This window comes from Triplophysa rosa, linkage group LG15 (assembly GCF_024868665.1).
Source record: "Triplophysa rosa linkage group LG15, Trosa_1v2, whole genome shotgun sequence".
In the NCBI taxonomy this organism is placed as follows: Eukaryota; Metazoa; Chordata; class Actinopteri; order Cypriniformes; family Nemacheilidae; genus Triplophysa; species Triplophysa rosa.
In genome coordinates this window covers 7,157,768-7,175,023 of record NC_079904.1, presented here as the reverse complement: position 1 = coordinate 7,175,023, position 17,256 = coordinate 7,157,768, and the positions used below count along the sequence as shown (strand labels likewise).

General features: G+C 37.0%; 1 protein-coding gene across 1 annotated transcript; it reads left to right on the top strand.

The window, feature by feature from the left end:
* The first annotated feature begins 233 nt into the window (after window positions 1–233).
* Window positions 234–13,937, top strand: pla2g4ab (phospholipase A2, group IVAb (cytosolic, calcium-dependent)). Its single transcript, XM_057353751.1, has 18 exons — window positions 234–408; window positions 1,416–1,516; window positions 1,998–2,079; window positions 2,278–2,426; window positions 2,676–2,789; window positions 2,875–2,909; window positions 3,066–3,210; window positions 6,237–6,373; window positions 6,881–7,103; window positions 7,219–7,333; window positions 8,865–9,002; window positions 9,725–9,814; window positions 10,073–10,138; window positions 10,208–10,405; window positions 10,489–10,673; window positions 10,760–10,949; window positions 11,223–11,380; window positions 12,999–13,937. The coding sequence occupies exons 2-18, from the start codon at window positions 1,490–1,492 to the stop codon at window positions 13,140–13,142; spliced, it is 2,196 nt and encodes a 731-aa protein (XP_057209734.1). The 5' UTR covers window positions 234–408; window positions 1,416–1,489; the 3' UTR covers window positions 13,143–13,937.
* Window positions 13,938–17,256: the final 3,319 nt, after the last annotated feature.

Sequence of the window (17,256 nt, the reverse complement as noted above, 5' to 3'; positions counted from 1 at the left end):
AGAAGTAACAGTACGCCCCCTTGTGGACAATGATTTCACGATCGCACAAAATACCTGTAGCTGTCATATAGCGCTTCATAACACTTGCTGTTCATTTTGCACGGAAAAAATCATTAATAACCATTCTTTTAACTAATCTACACAACACCCGAGTAAAATATATAATATCATTTTACAGCAAAAATAACAGAAATGTACAGAGGAAGCGAAATGCGTGAGAGTTTTTCAATATTAGGAAGCCGTTTAGCACCTCCTCCCCTTCTCAAAATGATGGTCCGACTGAAGCGCGCGAGGAAATACAACTATTTATATTTTTACCGGATTATAGACTTGGTGTGCACTTCAGCCCAGAATAAGACATAGGCTGCTGCAAAGTTGGTTACACAGATAGTAAATTGTTCACGGCAGGTAAGTTGTTGTTCATATAACATTAAGTAACGGCATGACATAGCGGTGGAAACTCTCATCTGCGGACAGTAGGGGCGATTGCATAGCGATTTGGATTGCAAAATGATTTTCCATATTTCAGTTGTTTAAGGGGTTGTTTAAAACAAACATTTATGATTTATTCACCCTTGTTTCGTTCAAAACCTGTATGTGAAAGAAGATATTTCATAAAACGTCTTAGTGGTTTGTGTCCATATTGAATGGTGGGTGGCCAATGGGTTAACGTTCTTTGACGTTAGTGTTGAATGACATGAGGGTAATATTAAATGATACAAAATGAAGGAAACAATTTCATCTTGGTCAAAGTGTTGATAACTATTTTGAACGGTTGTTGTCTTTATTAGGGTTTAATTCATTGTCGTGTTAAATACACTGTGCATTTGAAAGAGTTTGAAAATACTACAAAACATAATAGAACGTAATTGTAATAGAACGTAATAAAACCAATAAAGTTCAAGTAAATAGTCTTTATCTGAAAATGTGAACTATATCTCTCACTATAAGACCGTTTCGTGCATTTAGTCTTAGCAGGGGTTGGGGGGTGTTTCTGATACGGTTAACGTTACTTGATGTGTGTTGTGTTGGCCCTGCGCTCGTGTCTTCGTGACCATGTCCATTCCTCGTGTATAGCGAACGCATTTTACTTATTCTACTGTAAATAAAAACGTTTAAGTTTAAAACTTAAAGTTCTTTAGGCTACTTGAAGTAAAAAGACAAAAACTGTGACAAGGAGTTTCAGAAAGTGCTGAGGTGGAATTCTTTGCTATTCAGGGCATTTTAATTGTCATAATGCAGTCTAAACAATGGAAGTGAGACTTTTTTCATCCTTTTCCACACTTCCACTTTACACTTATCTTGATTTTTGTCTGTCTGCATGAAAAGCCTTTAATCCATGTCCGATATTGGTATACACTGTCAACTGAATTACATATGATAAGAATGATTTTTGCTTATTTATTTGAATTTAGATGTCCAGAAGCACCAGGACAAAGTTCTTCGAAGACGTCCTGCCAGTTTGGTCTAGTTTTGCAGTTAAGCCACCATGTCACTCACAGATCATCATATCTTTGTAAGTAGACAAGAGACACTGGAGAGTGCCTTTCAAGAGTCCACATTGGAGGCGGATAAAGATTTCTGGAAACGTTTTTTTTTTTGGTCCTTGAACATTGTACTTTTTGGGAACATCTAGCAGTGTAGATGTAATAAAATCAAACTAGTAAAAATAAATGTTTCTATGTACAGCTTTTTGGATAAACTCTTTTTACTTACAGTAGGCGTCTGTTGGACAAACATGCTACACACCAACCCACCACGGCACTGCTCATTGGCTTTAACACATATTGCAACTTCCCTTCTTCCTTAATCTAGATCAGTGTACAATTGTAATTTATAAATGTTATTAAAGCAAGATCTAGTCCATAAGTATGTATACGTTCATAAAAGTCTGCCTTTTTATTTTATTTTTCATTTTTCTCTCAGTTGTGTCAGTAGCATTAATGGAAACAGTGATGTAAAGTAAATGTACTGTAAATGTTCTGTTTTTTTCTCAGGTCGAACAGCAAATCTCACATAAATTCAAAGTAAAAGTGTTAAGAGCTGAAAATGTAACCAAAGGACCCCTCGGAGATCTGTGTAAGTAAAGATTGGGTCATACTTCTTTTCATACTGAGAAAATAGGGGAACTTGGCTACAACCGTCACAAGACATAGAGTGTCGTGCATTTCTACAGGATCATCAGTCGCAAGCCACTAACCTCATAAGATTAAAGGATGAGATTTGATGCATGCGTCCCACAAAATAAATCATGAATGTCACTAAATGTGCTTGTAGTGGACACTCCGGATCCATATGTGGAATTGTTCATCCCCACATCTCCTGAAAGCAGGAAGAAGACAAGACATATAGACAATGACATCAATCCAGAATGGAATGAGACCTTTGAATTCATCCTGGACCCAAACCAAGAAAATGTCTTGGAGGTAAATTGTAACTAATTTGTCCCCGAACAGACCCTCACACACAATCAGAACCTATATTTTGGGATTATAAACTAATGTAAAACGTGTATTAACATTGAACAAAAATACACATTTTCTGAGTGCATGTTCACATCCGTGTTTATAATGTTTAGACCTGTGCTGTTTGATCTGTGATCTGTGTCTTTTGGAATACTGTTTGTTTAAAGCATACGTACAGTCAATGGCATGGCTGCTGTTCTTTGTTTCTAGCTGACATTAATGGATGCAAACTATGTGGTGGATGAAATGCTGGGGACAGTCTCATATGCCATCTCTAAACTCAAGGTTGGACAAACAGAACAGGTGTCATTCCATATAGGAAAAGTATGTTTGTTTCTTTCTTCTTTGAATTCGTTTTGCATGATCTGCATTATGTTTTCAGGGTTTAAACACGTTCTGTTTTTCACAGATGACCAATGTGTACTGTCAGCTGTCTTTGGAGGAGTATCTACACCTGTTCTCAATTTATATACCACATTGTGATATTTTCAAATACTAAAGAGAGCTCCTTGCACAATTTATCGAAGATCTCAGATCTCTTATCTATTGTGCAATTGGGGAGAATAATGTTTTGTAAACTCATTGTCTGATATTTTGTAGCTCAGCAATGGACCTTCGATTCAATCTGGATCTGTGCAAGAAAGAAAAACTATACAGACAACTCCGCCGTGACAGAGTCATGCTCGGCATCAAGAAATTGCTACACATGGAGAAACCTTCCTTTCTCCCATCCTCTCCCCATGAGGTACCACCCATTCTTTCACTGCTTCTAAACTGCTGTCAGACATTCAGATAAGCACCACTAGGCTTGAGCTATAAAACTTCTTGAAATGTTTTTCCCCATATATTTCTATGTGTGTAACTGTGTATTTAGTTGGTTGTCCTCTGTTAGATTTAGCAAAAAATGCTGTTTGGTGGATCTATTAAAGGTCCAGTGTATGAAATTTAGTGGCATCTAGTGGTGAGGTTGTGAATTGCAACCAATGGCTCACTCCACCCCTCCTTTTTGAAGCACTGGCTGACACAGAACTAAGATGTCGTCATGTTTATGCTACTTTGCCGAAGGAGATAACGTATTTATGAAAACGCTCTGTAGAGCAGTTTGTCCGTTTAGGGCTATTGTAGAAACAACCTGGCGAATTCCATGCAGGGGGACCCGTGAAGTACAGTATTTAGATAGAAATAGCTCATTCTATGGTAATAAAAACACTTCATTTTGTAAGGTCTTTATACACCTCTAAAGACATAATTCTGTTTGTTATATTGTATTTCTGTCAATAGATCCTCCAGAAAATAACACATTGGACCTTTAAGAACACCAATAATGGAATATAATGGAAATAATGGACACACGGCACACTGTATATACACACGACACGTCATATAATTTGTCTACGAAATAAATTATGAACCAAAGGCCAGGGCTACACAGTACTGTATTTTCTGGGATGACTCATGAAAAGTTAAAGACCTAAATATAAAGCAACAGAAAGGCAAGACATTCCATGACACAAATAAAAAAAGTGCAGCTCACTAATACCATTGACGCAGACTTCCTGGACCAGCTTAGATTTATACATTGCTCTAGTCATTATGTAATTCACAAGATAAATGGCCACATGACACATGTGATGACCCAGACGTTACGGAATATACCAAACACTTTCCTATAACAGTTCTTATTTACTGCTTTGATAACAGACAATGTCTTAAGGTTCAGTTCCCTTGTTTGTTGTCTGACGCTATTGTTTTCAAATTCCTCTTTTATGTTGTGTATTTCTTCGGCCTTTGCTGGTTAAGTCTTGGGTCAGCCAACATGTGAAATGGCTGAAATTCAACTGTGAGGAGGAAGTGTTAGCCGAGACGTGTGAGAACACACAACACAGGCCTGGTGTGTTATTACTAGAAGGATTTGTAAGCATAAAATTGTAAGAAAGAAAAACATACTCCGTCTGCGCTGGAGGTCTCAAAGAGTAAAATGCAGGAAATGGCATAAGGGCTGAACTGCTTTTGTACACAAACTGTAAATCAAAAACGATGCGCTTAGTCACAAAGTCATTAATTCGATTATGGTAAGAGATTGAAATCCAAAAGGTTTGATTGTCCACGTTGTTCAAGCAGCACACTGTTTGTAGTTCTTGTTCAGTAAATCTCATGCAATGAATGCAGAGATTTTTTGGGCTTTATTGTGTATACAGTGAGGGAAATAAGTATTTGATCCCCTGCTGATTTTGTAAGTTTGCCTACTTACAAACAAATGAAGGGTCTATAATTTTTATGGTGGGTTTATTTTAACTGATAGACACAGAATATTAAAAAAAATCAGGGGAAAAAAATGTTATATAAAGGTTATAAATTGATTTGCATTTCAGTCAGTGAAATAAGTATTTGATCCCCTAGCAAATAGCAAGAATTCTGGCTCCACAGATTGGTTATGTGCCTATATGGACCACAGATTAGTCCTGTCACTTTAAGAAAGTACTCCTAAATCAGCTTGTTATGTATATAAAAGATGCCTGCCAACAGAATCTGTATCTTCCAGTTCAACCTCTCCAACACCATGGTCCAGACCAAATAGGTTTTAAAGGATGTCAGCGACAAGATTGGAGACCTGCACAAACCTTGAATAGGCTACAGACAGAAGCTTGGTGAGAAGGAGACAACTGTTGGTGTGATTATTTGGAAATAGAAGATATACAAAATAACTATCAAATGCCCTTGTTCTGGAGCTCCCTGCAATATTTCCCCAATGGGGTAAAGATGATCATGAGAAATGTTAAAGATCAGCCCAGAACTACACGGAAGAAGCCTGTTAATGATTTCAAGACAGTTGGGAACACAGTTAGCAAGCAAAACATTGGTAACACATTGGTAACACGCTATGCCACAGTAGACTGAAATCCTGAAGCACCCGCAAGGTCCTCCTGCCCAAGAAGGCCCGCCTGGCTCGTCTTAAGTTTGACAATGAACATCAAAATGATTCAGAAAAGGCTTTGGCGAAAGTGCTGGCACTGCTGTGAGACCAAAATGGACTCCTGTGTTTGGAGGGAGAGAAATGCTGACTATGAGCCCAAGAACATCATGTCTACAGAGAAGCACAGTGTTGGAAACATTCTGCTTTAGGGCTTTTTCTCTGCTACAGGTATACAGGATGACTTCACCGCATTGAGGGGCTGAGGGACGGGCCCATGTACCGTAAAATCTTGGACGAGAACCTCCTCCCCTTAACTAGGTCACTGAAGATGGGTCATGGATGAGCCTTTAACATGACAAAGACGCAAAACATATTGCCAAGACAACCAAATAGTGGCTTAAGGAGAAGCACATTAAATGTCCTAGCCAGTCTCTAGACCCTAGTCCTATAGAACCTCTGTGAAGGAGGCTAAAACTCCAATTTGCTGAGCGACAGCCAAGAAACCTTAAAGATTGACAGAGGAGTGGACTAAATGTATCCGGACACATGTGCAAACCTGGTGACCAACTATCAGAAATGTCTGACCTCTGTGCTTGCCAACAAGGGTTTCTCCACAAAGTACAAAGTTATGTTTTGCTTGGGGATCAAATACTTATTTCACCGACTGAAATGCAAATCAATTTATAACCTTTATATAACATTTTTTTCCCCTGATTTTTTTTAATATTCTGTGTTTATCAGTTAAAATAAACCCACCATAAAAATTATAGACCCTTCATTTGTTTGTAAGTAGGCAAACTTACAAAATCAGCAGGGGATCAAATACTTATTTCCCTCACTGTATGTCTCTTGTGAAGGTTCCAGTGATAGCTGTCCTGGGGTCAGGAGGAGGTTTCAGGGCGATGGTTGGATTCTCGGGAGTAATGAAGGCTTTGTACGAATCTGAAGTTCTGGACTGTGTAACATATACTGCTGGCCTTTCTGGATCCACCTGGTATGAGGAGATTTTACCCTTTACCAGGCAGAAATATGGGAATATACTATATAAAATATAATGCAACAAATTAAATAATACATTTCCATTTGTCAGCAGTTTTATGTATTATTCAGTATAGTGTAATGTACTGTATTACCAATGTATTATATATACTGTATATATCTATATTAAATTATTTAAATGGATAGTTCACCCAAAAATGAAAATTATGTCAATTACTCAACCTCGAGTTGTTCCAAATCTGTATAAATTTCTTTGTTCCACCATTGGCTACCATAGTAGGAAAAGTTGTTCTGTTTTAATTTTTCAACAGAACAAAGAAATTTATAAAGCAAATTTTCTTAGTCAATGGTGGCCAAGAACTTTATACACATTTGGAACAACTTGAGGGTGAGTAAATGATGACAGAATGAACTGTTCCTTTAATATATAGAAAAATATGTTTTCTTTGCATATCAAAAGCCTCCCAGTGCAAACTTGCATTTCTCGTTCTGTGTCTCACAGGTACTTGTCTTCTCTGTACTCCCACCCAGAGTTCCCCGTAACGGGCCCTGACCAGATCAACCCTGAGCTGATGAATCGTGTCAGCAGTAACCCTCTTAAACTACTTCTTCCCAACCACATCACTAACTACGTCCATGCCCTGTGGAGCAAGAAGGCCGCGGGGCAGCCTGTTACCTTCACAGATATCTTCGGGATGTTGATCGGCGAGACGCTTATTCCTTCTGTGGGTGTTTTACATTTACTGTATATTTAATTTGTGCTTCTGGCAGATGCTTTTATCTTCTTACATTTGTCCATTTTTGTCAGATGTTTAAAAGTGATGACGTCTCTCTCCACAGAGGATGGACACCAAGTTGAGTGATTTGCAAGAGAAGATAAATGAAGCGCAGGCTCCTCTTCCCTTGTTCACTTGCCTGCATGTTAAACCAGATGTGTCTGAGCTTAAGTTTGCAGGTCTGTGTTTATATTTCTACTCTTTTAATCATATTTTCTCTTACGTATTTATTGCATAGTATAATGTCTGTGTATGTGAATAGTCATCACTATTAAACAAATCTTATCAATCAGCCAAATCATATGTTGAATGAGGGTTAGGGCATAGGAGAATCAAATTATTATCCACGTTTAAAAACAAAAGAAAAGTCTATAGGATGTCCTTGATAGTATAGTAAAGCAAACTTGCATAGTGTCACTTGCCGGCGGAAACCTTGTATCTCAAAAACACTACTTTTCAGGAAATTAAAATTATTTTAAATAGTCACTGTGTTTACTAGCTGCTTTTAAAAGTTTTTACTAGTTGACTTTTTTGCAAAACCCACAGACAAACATGATGGGTGATCAATAGTAAAGATAAAAAATATATACTGTATATATGGAGATACGAGGTTTCTGCCCGACAGTGACGAGATAATATTTGAGTCTGAATTTCTGTGATTACAATAACATAAACATGCAATATTGCAAACTCAGGTAGGAAGTTATCACTTATTCGGTCTCTGTAAAATCCAACTAAATTAGCCATTACCCCCATCAATACATGCACTAAACAGCCCATCATTGTATTCAGTATATGAATGCAGAGGGATGCTGTTTATAGTAGTCTGACCTGTTGAACTGCAAGGGGAGAACCCGGTTACGTCAGCAGATTAGTGAAAGCATGCATAGTAATATGTCTTTTTTTAGTTCAAAGAGGATTTGCATTGTTCTGGAAGTTGCACGCTTGCTGTCAAAGTCTATCTGTCAGTGTGTAATTGTATACAGGGCTCACAGACATACCTGTAATTCTATTGTCAATTTGCAACAGCTGGTATAAAAACATGACGTCAGTTGAATTCATTGTTCTGTGAAGGAGAAGCAGACCGTCAAATGACTGAGGTTCTAGTCAAGAAGTGATGAATTCACTATTGACCTGAAAGAAAAAATTCACCTTTTAAATTTGACTCGCTCTTACAAATTCTTGTGCATGCGTGAAGATTTTTTTGTCTTGATGGCAGAAGAAAATTTGTATAAATGAGCTGATGTAACATGAATGACGTGCCATGTGGTTGGCACAAGAGCCGCTCCTACCTCAACAATAGACTAAATACGACTGTATATATCTCCGGCTGTCATTAATCATCTTGTCAACACCCACGGGTCGGCTTTTCTAACCTCTGTCCTCAATTTTGTGGAGTCCATATTGTGGAGTTGACCTTTGTAATAGAAATGTAATTAATACTTGACATCTATTTGTATGGTTTTTTAAAAGCAGAAATCTAAATCGTTTGTGCCACCACCTCGAAATATGTGATTCATCCTCATTGTGCCTCGTGGAACATGCAGTACTCTGGTTTCCGACGATATGCTTCGTGTTTATTAATGATAAAGCAGTGATCTTTATTGTAATTATTGCTGCTTATTTGTTGTCATGGACATGTTTTGTAGACTTTCGTTAGTTGTGGATACATTTCTGTTGTGGTTTTGATTGATGTGTTTTATTTAACAGATTGGGTGGAGTTCAGTCCATATGAAATCGGAATGGCTAAGTATGGAACCTTTATGACTCCTGACCTGTTTGGATGCAAGTTTTTCAGGGGGAATGTGGTGAAGAAGTACGAAGAGAACCCTCTTCACTTTCTGATGGGTGAGGGGTCTTTGTTAATGATAGAAAACAAATGCACTGTAAGTTGCAGTGTAAATGGAGTAAGTAGAGAAGCATGTGAACACAGTAATGTGTGTTGTCATGGAAACGGTACTGTATGTTGTTGGGATTGTCACTGTAAGGGTTAAATGTCCGATTCAGGGTGTGGGTTAATAAAGTCAAGCTATTGTAGTTGCATTGTGATTCAATGGCACACACTCACACTTCAGGATAGGACAGAACCTGTTGCCTTGAGCGTAAAGGAAAATTCCTCACAGGGTGGATCCCAAGATAAAGTTTCACAGTAGATTAACTGTTTATTTTTAAAACCATATACAATGATGTAAATATCTGACAAGGTATTTGTTTACTAGTGTTTCAGATTTCACCTGCTCTTAAGGTGCGTCACTTTCGCAATAGATCTCAAGGAATCTCAAAAACAGTTGAGAAATGTTCTTCAAAAAATACAATGCAATACAAAACAAAGATATGTTTTGAAAGAACTGAAGTTTAGTTTTACCTCTATTTTTAAGTCATCTATTTTGGGCTTATTTCGTCTTTATTATTGAGAGGGCAGTAGAGACTTTTAGCTCTGTTTTTATTGTTGTCTAAATTAAGTACAGTTTCAAAAATGTTTTTTGTTGTCATTTGGTGCGATTTTAAGATATGACCAGGGGATCATGGGATGCAGAATCTCATCCAGTATGTTTGTATATGTTGGACAGGTGTGTGGGGCAGTGCCTTCTCAATCCTCTTCAACAGAGTTCTGGGAATGAATGATGTGACAAAAGGAAGCACCATGGAGGAAGAACTGGGTAAGATTGAGCCTACTTATACAGCACTATTAATATGTATTAGCATTCAGATACTGATAAAGTGATAGTATGTTGCAGATAAATGTACCCTTAGTGCTTAAGTGTGTACTTGTATCCTGGCCATATACTGTATACCGTACAATATAAAGGACTTCTATTGTAGTAGACTTTTTATGCTACCCTAAAACTTAACCTAACACCAGTTTGTGTTTTCTGTTATAAATTTTCTTAAAAATGTAGTTTTTTCTTGTTTTACAGAGCAGATCAAACCAGAACACATCCTAGGAGAGGACTGTCTAGACAATGATGAAGACTCTCACAAAGGTGAGATTTTACATAATCTACTCTAGATGTGAATGAAAACGTCCGAAATGTCCTAAACTTTTCCTGCAGATGATGATTATCAGTCCAGCTGGATGCAGCGCATGGTGAGCTCTTTCTTTAGCGACTCGGTTCTATTCAAAACGCGAGAGGGAAGAGCGGGGAAAGTTCACAACTTCATGCTCGGCTTAAACCTCAACAACGACATGCCACTTTCCTCTTTCACTGAGACCCTTAGCCCTGTAGAGGAAGAGGTTGATGCTGTGACAGGTCAGAGTTCACTTTTTCCATTTTGCGTAGCTGACTTATTCACTAAACTTTATCGATTTTGCTCAAATTTTGGATGTTTTTAGACCCGTTTGAGTTTGATCGCATCTATGAGCCGTTAGACGTGAAAAGCAGGAAGATCCACGTGGTGGACAGTGGTTTGACCTTCAACCTCCCTTTTCCCTTGATCCTGAGACCTCAAAGGGGTGTCGACCTCATCATCTCCTTTGACTTCTCAGCCCGACCCAGTGACTCCAGTCCTCCATTTAAGGTGAATGCGCACATATGCACAAATGTGTACACATGTATCATACCCATGCATGGAAAACAAGCTTTTAAATGATCTGTCTATTGTAGGAGCTCCTGCTGGCCGAGAAATGGGCACGAATGAATAAGCTTCCGTTTCCTAAGATCGACCCTAGGGTGTTTGACCGGGAAGGACTGAAGGAGTGTTACGTCTTCAAGCCCAAAAAAGGAGAAAGGAACTGCCCTACCATCATCCATTTTGTTTTGGTCAATATCGACTTCAGGACGTTCAAAGCTCCAGGTGTGTGTTCATTTGTTTGTGTATGAACAAGTCAAAGACTTTCCTCAATCTGAGATCTCACTTCCTGTTTACACTGTGCTGTGATTTGCACATTTGTTTGTGTATATGGAGGTCTGTGTTTGAGGCTTTTATGAGTTGGTTGATTTACATTTCTGTTTATATAATGAATGAAGTGGGTGTGTTGTTCATGGCTGATTCTGTTTATGTGCTTTCAAAAGAGATGTGTGTTTAATTCTAAGAAACTAGCGTTTAACATGGTGGTGTGCTTTGAAGGAGTTCCACGTGAGACGGATGAAGAGAGAAAATTTGCAGACTTTGATATTTTTGATGATCCAGAGACGCCATATTCCACATTCAACTTCCAGTATTCAAACCAAGCCTTCACCCAGTTGCATAATCTTATGGAATTCAACACTCTTAACAATATAGAGGTCAGTTCAATATTGTCGAATTTTCTACTCAAAAGGTGTTCATTTCGAAAGAATGTTATTTACATAAGTTACCCTCATCTCCCAGTATTTTGCAAGTACTTGGATCCCGTGTTGTTACAAAACCCGTATGCTTTTATATTTTACATTATGGGGATTTTTTTTGAAGAATCGTCTTTTCAACATTTCATAGTAATGACACATTAAGTTTCCAAGTATAATAACTTTGTAATGAGCAGAGGTGGGTAGAGTAGCCAAAATCTTTACTCAAGTAAAAGTACAAGTAACTAGAGAAATTGTTACTCAAGCAAAAATAAAAGTCACTATTTTAAAAATTACTTGAGTAAAAGTAAAAAAGTATGCAATGAAAAAACTACTCAAGTAGCTAGTTACTTAGTTACTTTGTATCTGATTATATAGGCCTACTACATAAAATTAATATTAACGCCAATATTTGAATATTACATTTTAATCAATATTTTTAATGATCATAAGCAGATATCTTTGCAATATACTAGAGAGACTAAAGAATAGACAAACACAGAAGAGACAAGCATTTCTGTAAATTTCATCTAGTCCTGATGTCAATGTAGTTTACACAACTTATTTAGAATAATAGACCATTTCAAACTAAAGCATGAACTAAACTCAGAGCATTTCCTAAGATGATCTAGAACATCTGCAGTGCTCTCTTAAATGAAATACACATTTTTGAACAAAACTCATGTTTTCTCGTGTTGTGTCACGTGTGTGTTGTGAAACGCTCTTACTTGTAAACAAACAGTGAACCACACGCCCATCAACACGTTTTCTTCCTTCTGTTCTTCAAATGTATATTTCTGCAAGCCCACGTCTCTGTGTCTGACAGGTAACGCGCATGTTGCGGTGTCTGACGAACAGGTCGCGCGGGTGCGCGCATATGGCGGGCATTTATCATTGCTGGCAAATAATATGACACATTTGCAGTTTTTATTGTATAGATATAGATTAATATCCACTTCATCCAACGCTCTTTGTGTTCTTAAATTTCGCGCAACAAGGAGTGAGTAATCCTGATTCAGATGATTCAGATCGTGCTGCGAACTGAACAAATCATTTGAACTGATTCATTAGCCTATTCAAGAGGTTTTGCCCATTGTTCAATTAATGCTTTCAAAAGAATCGACTCAAAAGAATCGATCACTCGGGAATGCCCGTAAAAAGAGACGACAACCTTGAAATAAACAACGCATTTTAAAAAGCATATTTTAAAATGAAGGAACGAAGGAACGTCACGCAATGTAAGTTATGTAACGAAATAAAAGTACAGATTTTCTATTAGAAATTTACTCAAGTACGAGTAAAAGTACACACTTTTAATTGGACTTAAAAAGTACATATTTTCCAAAATGTTACTCAAGTAAATGTAACGAAGTAAATGTGGCGCGTTACTACCCACCTCTGGTGATGAGTAGACCAAAAGATGATAAATCAAATGACAGCTTGGGTCATTTTGAAAGTCTTTTTTTTGTTTGTTTTGCAGCTTTACATCTGTGGTCATGAACTGTCTTGGCCACAGATATTATGTGCTTTGTTTTCCTCAAGTTACATGTTTTAAATCCTCTATCACACTTTTGTCTAGGTCATCAAAGAAGCAATAAAGGACAGTGTTCTGTATAGGAAGGAGAATCCATCTCGCTTCTCTGTCACGCTTCCTCTTAGTAAAGTTCAAAACAAAAAACTGAAGAACTTGACAAAGGAATCCGGAGGACAAGCGTGCCAATAGGGGGGTGGATGTATGATGCGATTCCAGCTACAGGAAGTTTACAGATAACACCCCTCTCATCATGGAAAACACTTTTAACTGAAAAATAACCAGATGATCTGGTTTGATCCCTCAAAAATGTTCCATGTAGCCTTTTGAAGATAAAGAGTACTCTGTCAAATCTGTAACAGTTTTTAGCAGATAAATAGTCTAATTGTTCTCAATGAGTTGTGGTAACTGTAGGGTGTGTGTAAGGTGCCAACATTCCAGAGTAGACAAAATATACAAAATTATTTTTTTATATATACATAATATCTTTTTAACTTGCTGATAGATGCTTGTGTGTCTTTTATAAATGATTTCCCTCTTAAAAGAATTGAAATAGACTTGGAAAATGTATATATACCTTTTCTATTATAATAATGGCAACTCTTTACATTGAGCTTCTGTTAAATGAACACTTTTTAATACATTAGCTAACATGAACTAACAATGAACAATATTTATATAACAGGATTTATATTTATATAACAGGATCTTAGTCCATGTTAATTTTAACATTTACAAATATTATGTTTAAAATCAAACATTGTAATTGTTTATATTGGTTAATGCATAAATTAATATAAACAACTGTATCGGCATTAACCACCATTAACAACAAATATTATTAAGTGCTGAAAAACTATATTGCTCATTGTTAGTTCATGTTAATGCATTAACTAATGTTAACAAATCTTAACTTGTGAAGTGTTAACATATTAATTAAAACACTGAAAGCCCCTTTGGGCTTTTGGCGGGTTTGTTAAATGACAACCTGGTCTCTGTGAAACATTTGATTTATGTTTATGAAACAAGGGAGTGACTCAACAAAAAAGACAACATCCTGAGGGAGAAAACATGTCATGAGACTGATGTTTGTAATGGTTATAGGATTTTGAGCAAGGCTTTTTCATCATTTTGATTTACATAGGCTATTCACAAATAATTTAGTACAGTATTTATTACTACACTGTGTAACCATGAATACCCGTGTTTCATAAAGTATAAGGTGTTCTTTGAATCAAGTGCACTTGTAAGCATTGTTTACATACAGTATACTAAATATTAATCAAATGATATCAAATTTGAACTAAATATGTGAAATTTCAAGCTGTCTAATGTTAGTCATAATTGACATGTTCAGAGAGGATGTGATGTGCCTCTATGGGCTTCGGGACATCCTGACCTACATATTTACATTTATGCATTTGGCGGACGCTTTTATCCAAAGCGACTTACATTGCATTATACTACACAATTTTTTCTAAGTATGTGCAATCCCGATTGAACCCATGACCTTGGTGTTGCTAGGCTATGCTCTAACCACTGAGCCACAGGAAAGCAGACCTGCTGAATGGTTTCTTACAAGTCAGAGTGACTTCTGAAACCTTTCCTGCAGGTTTTAAGGAAATACTGATATTTGAGAATCTGGACAATGCATGTCAGCCAAAGCAAGCTACAAAAGCCAGTGAGCAATTCTCTGGAGACTTTGGCACAGGTTGTTCTTAACTATTTTACCTTTGTGTGTGTACCAGACAGGTGTGTGTCAGATAAACGCCATTATACTGGCAGTACTCGTTGAATCTTGTACCAAATATAAAACATAACCTTCCCATTAAATTCAATTAAATCATTAAATCATGTGGGAGCATTACTCCTGTCTAATTTAAAGGTGTACAGTCTCATAAGAAGGAAATGTGCTTTATATTTATGTTCATTCAGAAAAAATGTATAACTCATCCTCATTGTGCAACTCTCAACTTTTTATTACTGTTCTGTGTAAACATTTATTTAATAATGTCCTCTAGGTCACTTTTTGCGTATGGGGGCTTTCCACCCAAAATGTTGGCAGTTTGTACAGTGATTACACCATAAGTAGATCTGTAACGTTTTCAAATTATTTTTAGAGATAAATTCTACAGTACACTGATGACTGGGTGTCAGGTAAGCCCCCATGTGAAAGATGCACTGAATTTACTGAAATTCCACATTGATTCCAGCTGTGAAAATCTGTACTCTCCTCTTGACTTGCAAGATGACTCAATAGGCAAGAATTCCTAAATCACTACTCGGGTCACTATGAGAGCAGATGTATCTATTATCAGACAAAAGAGTAGCCTTTTGTAACATATGGACGTTTAATGACCGTTGAAAAGACGTCAGTCCGACACGTCCTGTCACGGTTGAAAAATAGTTCCAAAATGAAAGTCGAACGGATGAATTCTGCTTGTCCCTGGACGTCCAAATTTGTCATCTTCTGGACATTTATTATTAGATATGTTGTTACTGCTTAATTTAAGCGTATATACAGTATAAGCCTGCGTTTAATATAATCACACAAACATTGTGTAACATCGTGTAAGGCAAGCAATTATGTCTTAAGGTTTACATGTCTTGTACAAGTCTTTCCATTTTTTTCAAAATGTTTACTCTCACTTTCTTGGTTCCTGACCACCAGCTCTTCCAGGATCTGAAAATGCACTTCCTTCCTGTAATGACTATCCATCTTAAATGAGGCATGTTAGACGGCTTGGGTGGAGCATCCGTTAACTCCTCCCCAGCCTGCTGACATGAAGGAACTGAAAGAAATGATGCGCACATTGTCAACTGACATGTAGTTTGAGTTTGGCCACAATTAGCTAGCAGGCTAAAAAGTAGTAGGGTTAATGTTAGGATTTACCCCCCCCCTAAAAAGGTTGGGGGTTCCCAACCTTCGACCTTCGTCCTTAAGAACATCTGGCCTAATTGTTTGTAAACACAAAACGTGACGGCAAGTGTCACATTCAGTTTAGAAGTAGGCATGTGTCCAGGTGTGTGTACATATTAATGAACAGATTTTTCTTTCAGGATTCCGAAGGAAGATTTTCCATGCTGTTCGGTTTGAAAGATGAACTTCAGCGAATAGCTGGTATTCTGGAACATGGCAAGTCTACATCTTCTATTAAGAGACTGGATTGTGACAAAGAATGTGTGTGTGTGCACATGTTAGTTTATGTTTCTTTCTCTCTCTCATTCAGTATGAGGGGTGGTGGTCAACTTGAAATGAAGCCATTCAAAGCTATGTAATTCAAGGTAATTTTGGCCTTATGACATTGAAAAAATCTCTTGTTCCTTGTCTATTATTTATTTATATCATTTTTATTTTTTCTATTTAGTGGACATTCTCTATAAAATGCCACTTTCACAAAGTTTACACACCTAAAGGTCTTTCTCAAGGGCACCAAAGTGGCATTGAAGACGGAGGGGGCAAATGCATTTTTTTCACTAATCTAACATATATTCTTTGTCACAATCCAGACTAAATAGAAATAGAAGATGTTGACTTATTATGATGCCAGCTATTTGCTGAAGTTCACCTTTCAAACCGAACAGCATGGAATGCAGTACTCATCAGGTGCTTTTGCTACCCTTAAAAAAAAGTGTATTCTAGTGTTAATATTAGTAACTTTTATTGACATAAGATTATTCTAGAGTAAAATAATGTGTACTACGTGTTCATTACAATCTTGTATGTATTTTAAATTTAGTCGTAGGATAATAAGACTTTCAAAAAAAGTTCATGTCATTTACCTCAAATTTTGCCTTTGATTTTTTTCTACATTTTCAATATTCATATTCTCTTCTCTCATGCTGTGAGGAGGTGTAGCCCAAATGCAACAGATTCAGACTTTGATGCAGCAAAGGTGGAACACCTGAAGCACGCTGCGGTGGTGGATATAAAAATGAGCAATAAACAACTTTCACCAACTTTAAAACATTTACACTGTGTTAACCATAATCCAGTATTTTGTTGTTTACTTGTTTTAATGCTGTTTAACAGTAATACAAGTCTGTTAGGAAATAATAGAATTTCCAATAGAGTAACTGGTAGTGCCATAGCTCTGACTTCCATGCATCAATGGTGGAACACATGAATCATACTCCTGGAAGAGCTGGTGGTCACGGACCAAGAAAATTAGAACAAACATTTTGAAAAAAATGGAAAGACTAAAATAGTTACATATGTATTAACTATAATACTGTACTTTTGTTATTTTCTTGTTTGATTAATGGCTGCTTAACATGAATGTTTTGAGAAAATGCCATTGACCTT

What these genes read in the sequence shown, in the direction of transcription:
- pla2g4ab (XM_057353751.1), top strand. Translation starts at nt 1,490, where the DNA reads ATGTCACTCACAGATCATCATATCTTT. An exon ending in AGGACCCCTCGGAGATCTGT is followed by an intron (nt 2,080 to 2,277) that starts GTAAGTAAAGAT and finishes ATGTGCTTGTAG; the next exon opens with TGGACACTCCGGATCCATAT. An exon ending in TCCCATCCTCTCCCCATGAG is followed by an intron (nt 3,211 to 6,236) that starts GTACCACCCATT and finishes TCTCTTGTGAAG; the next exon opens with GTTCCAGTGATAGCTGTCCT.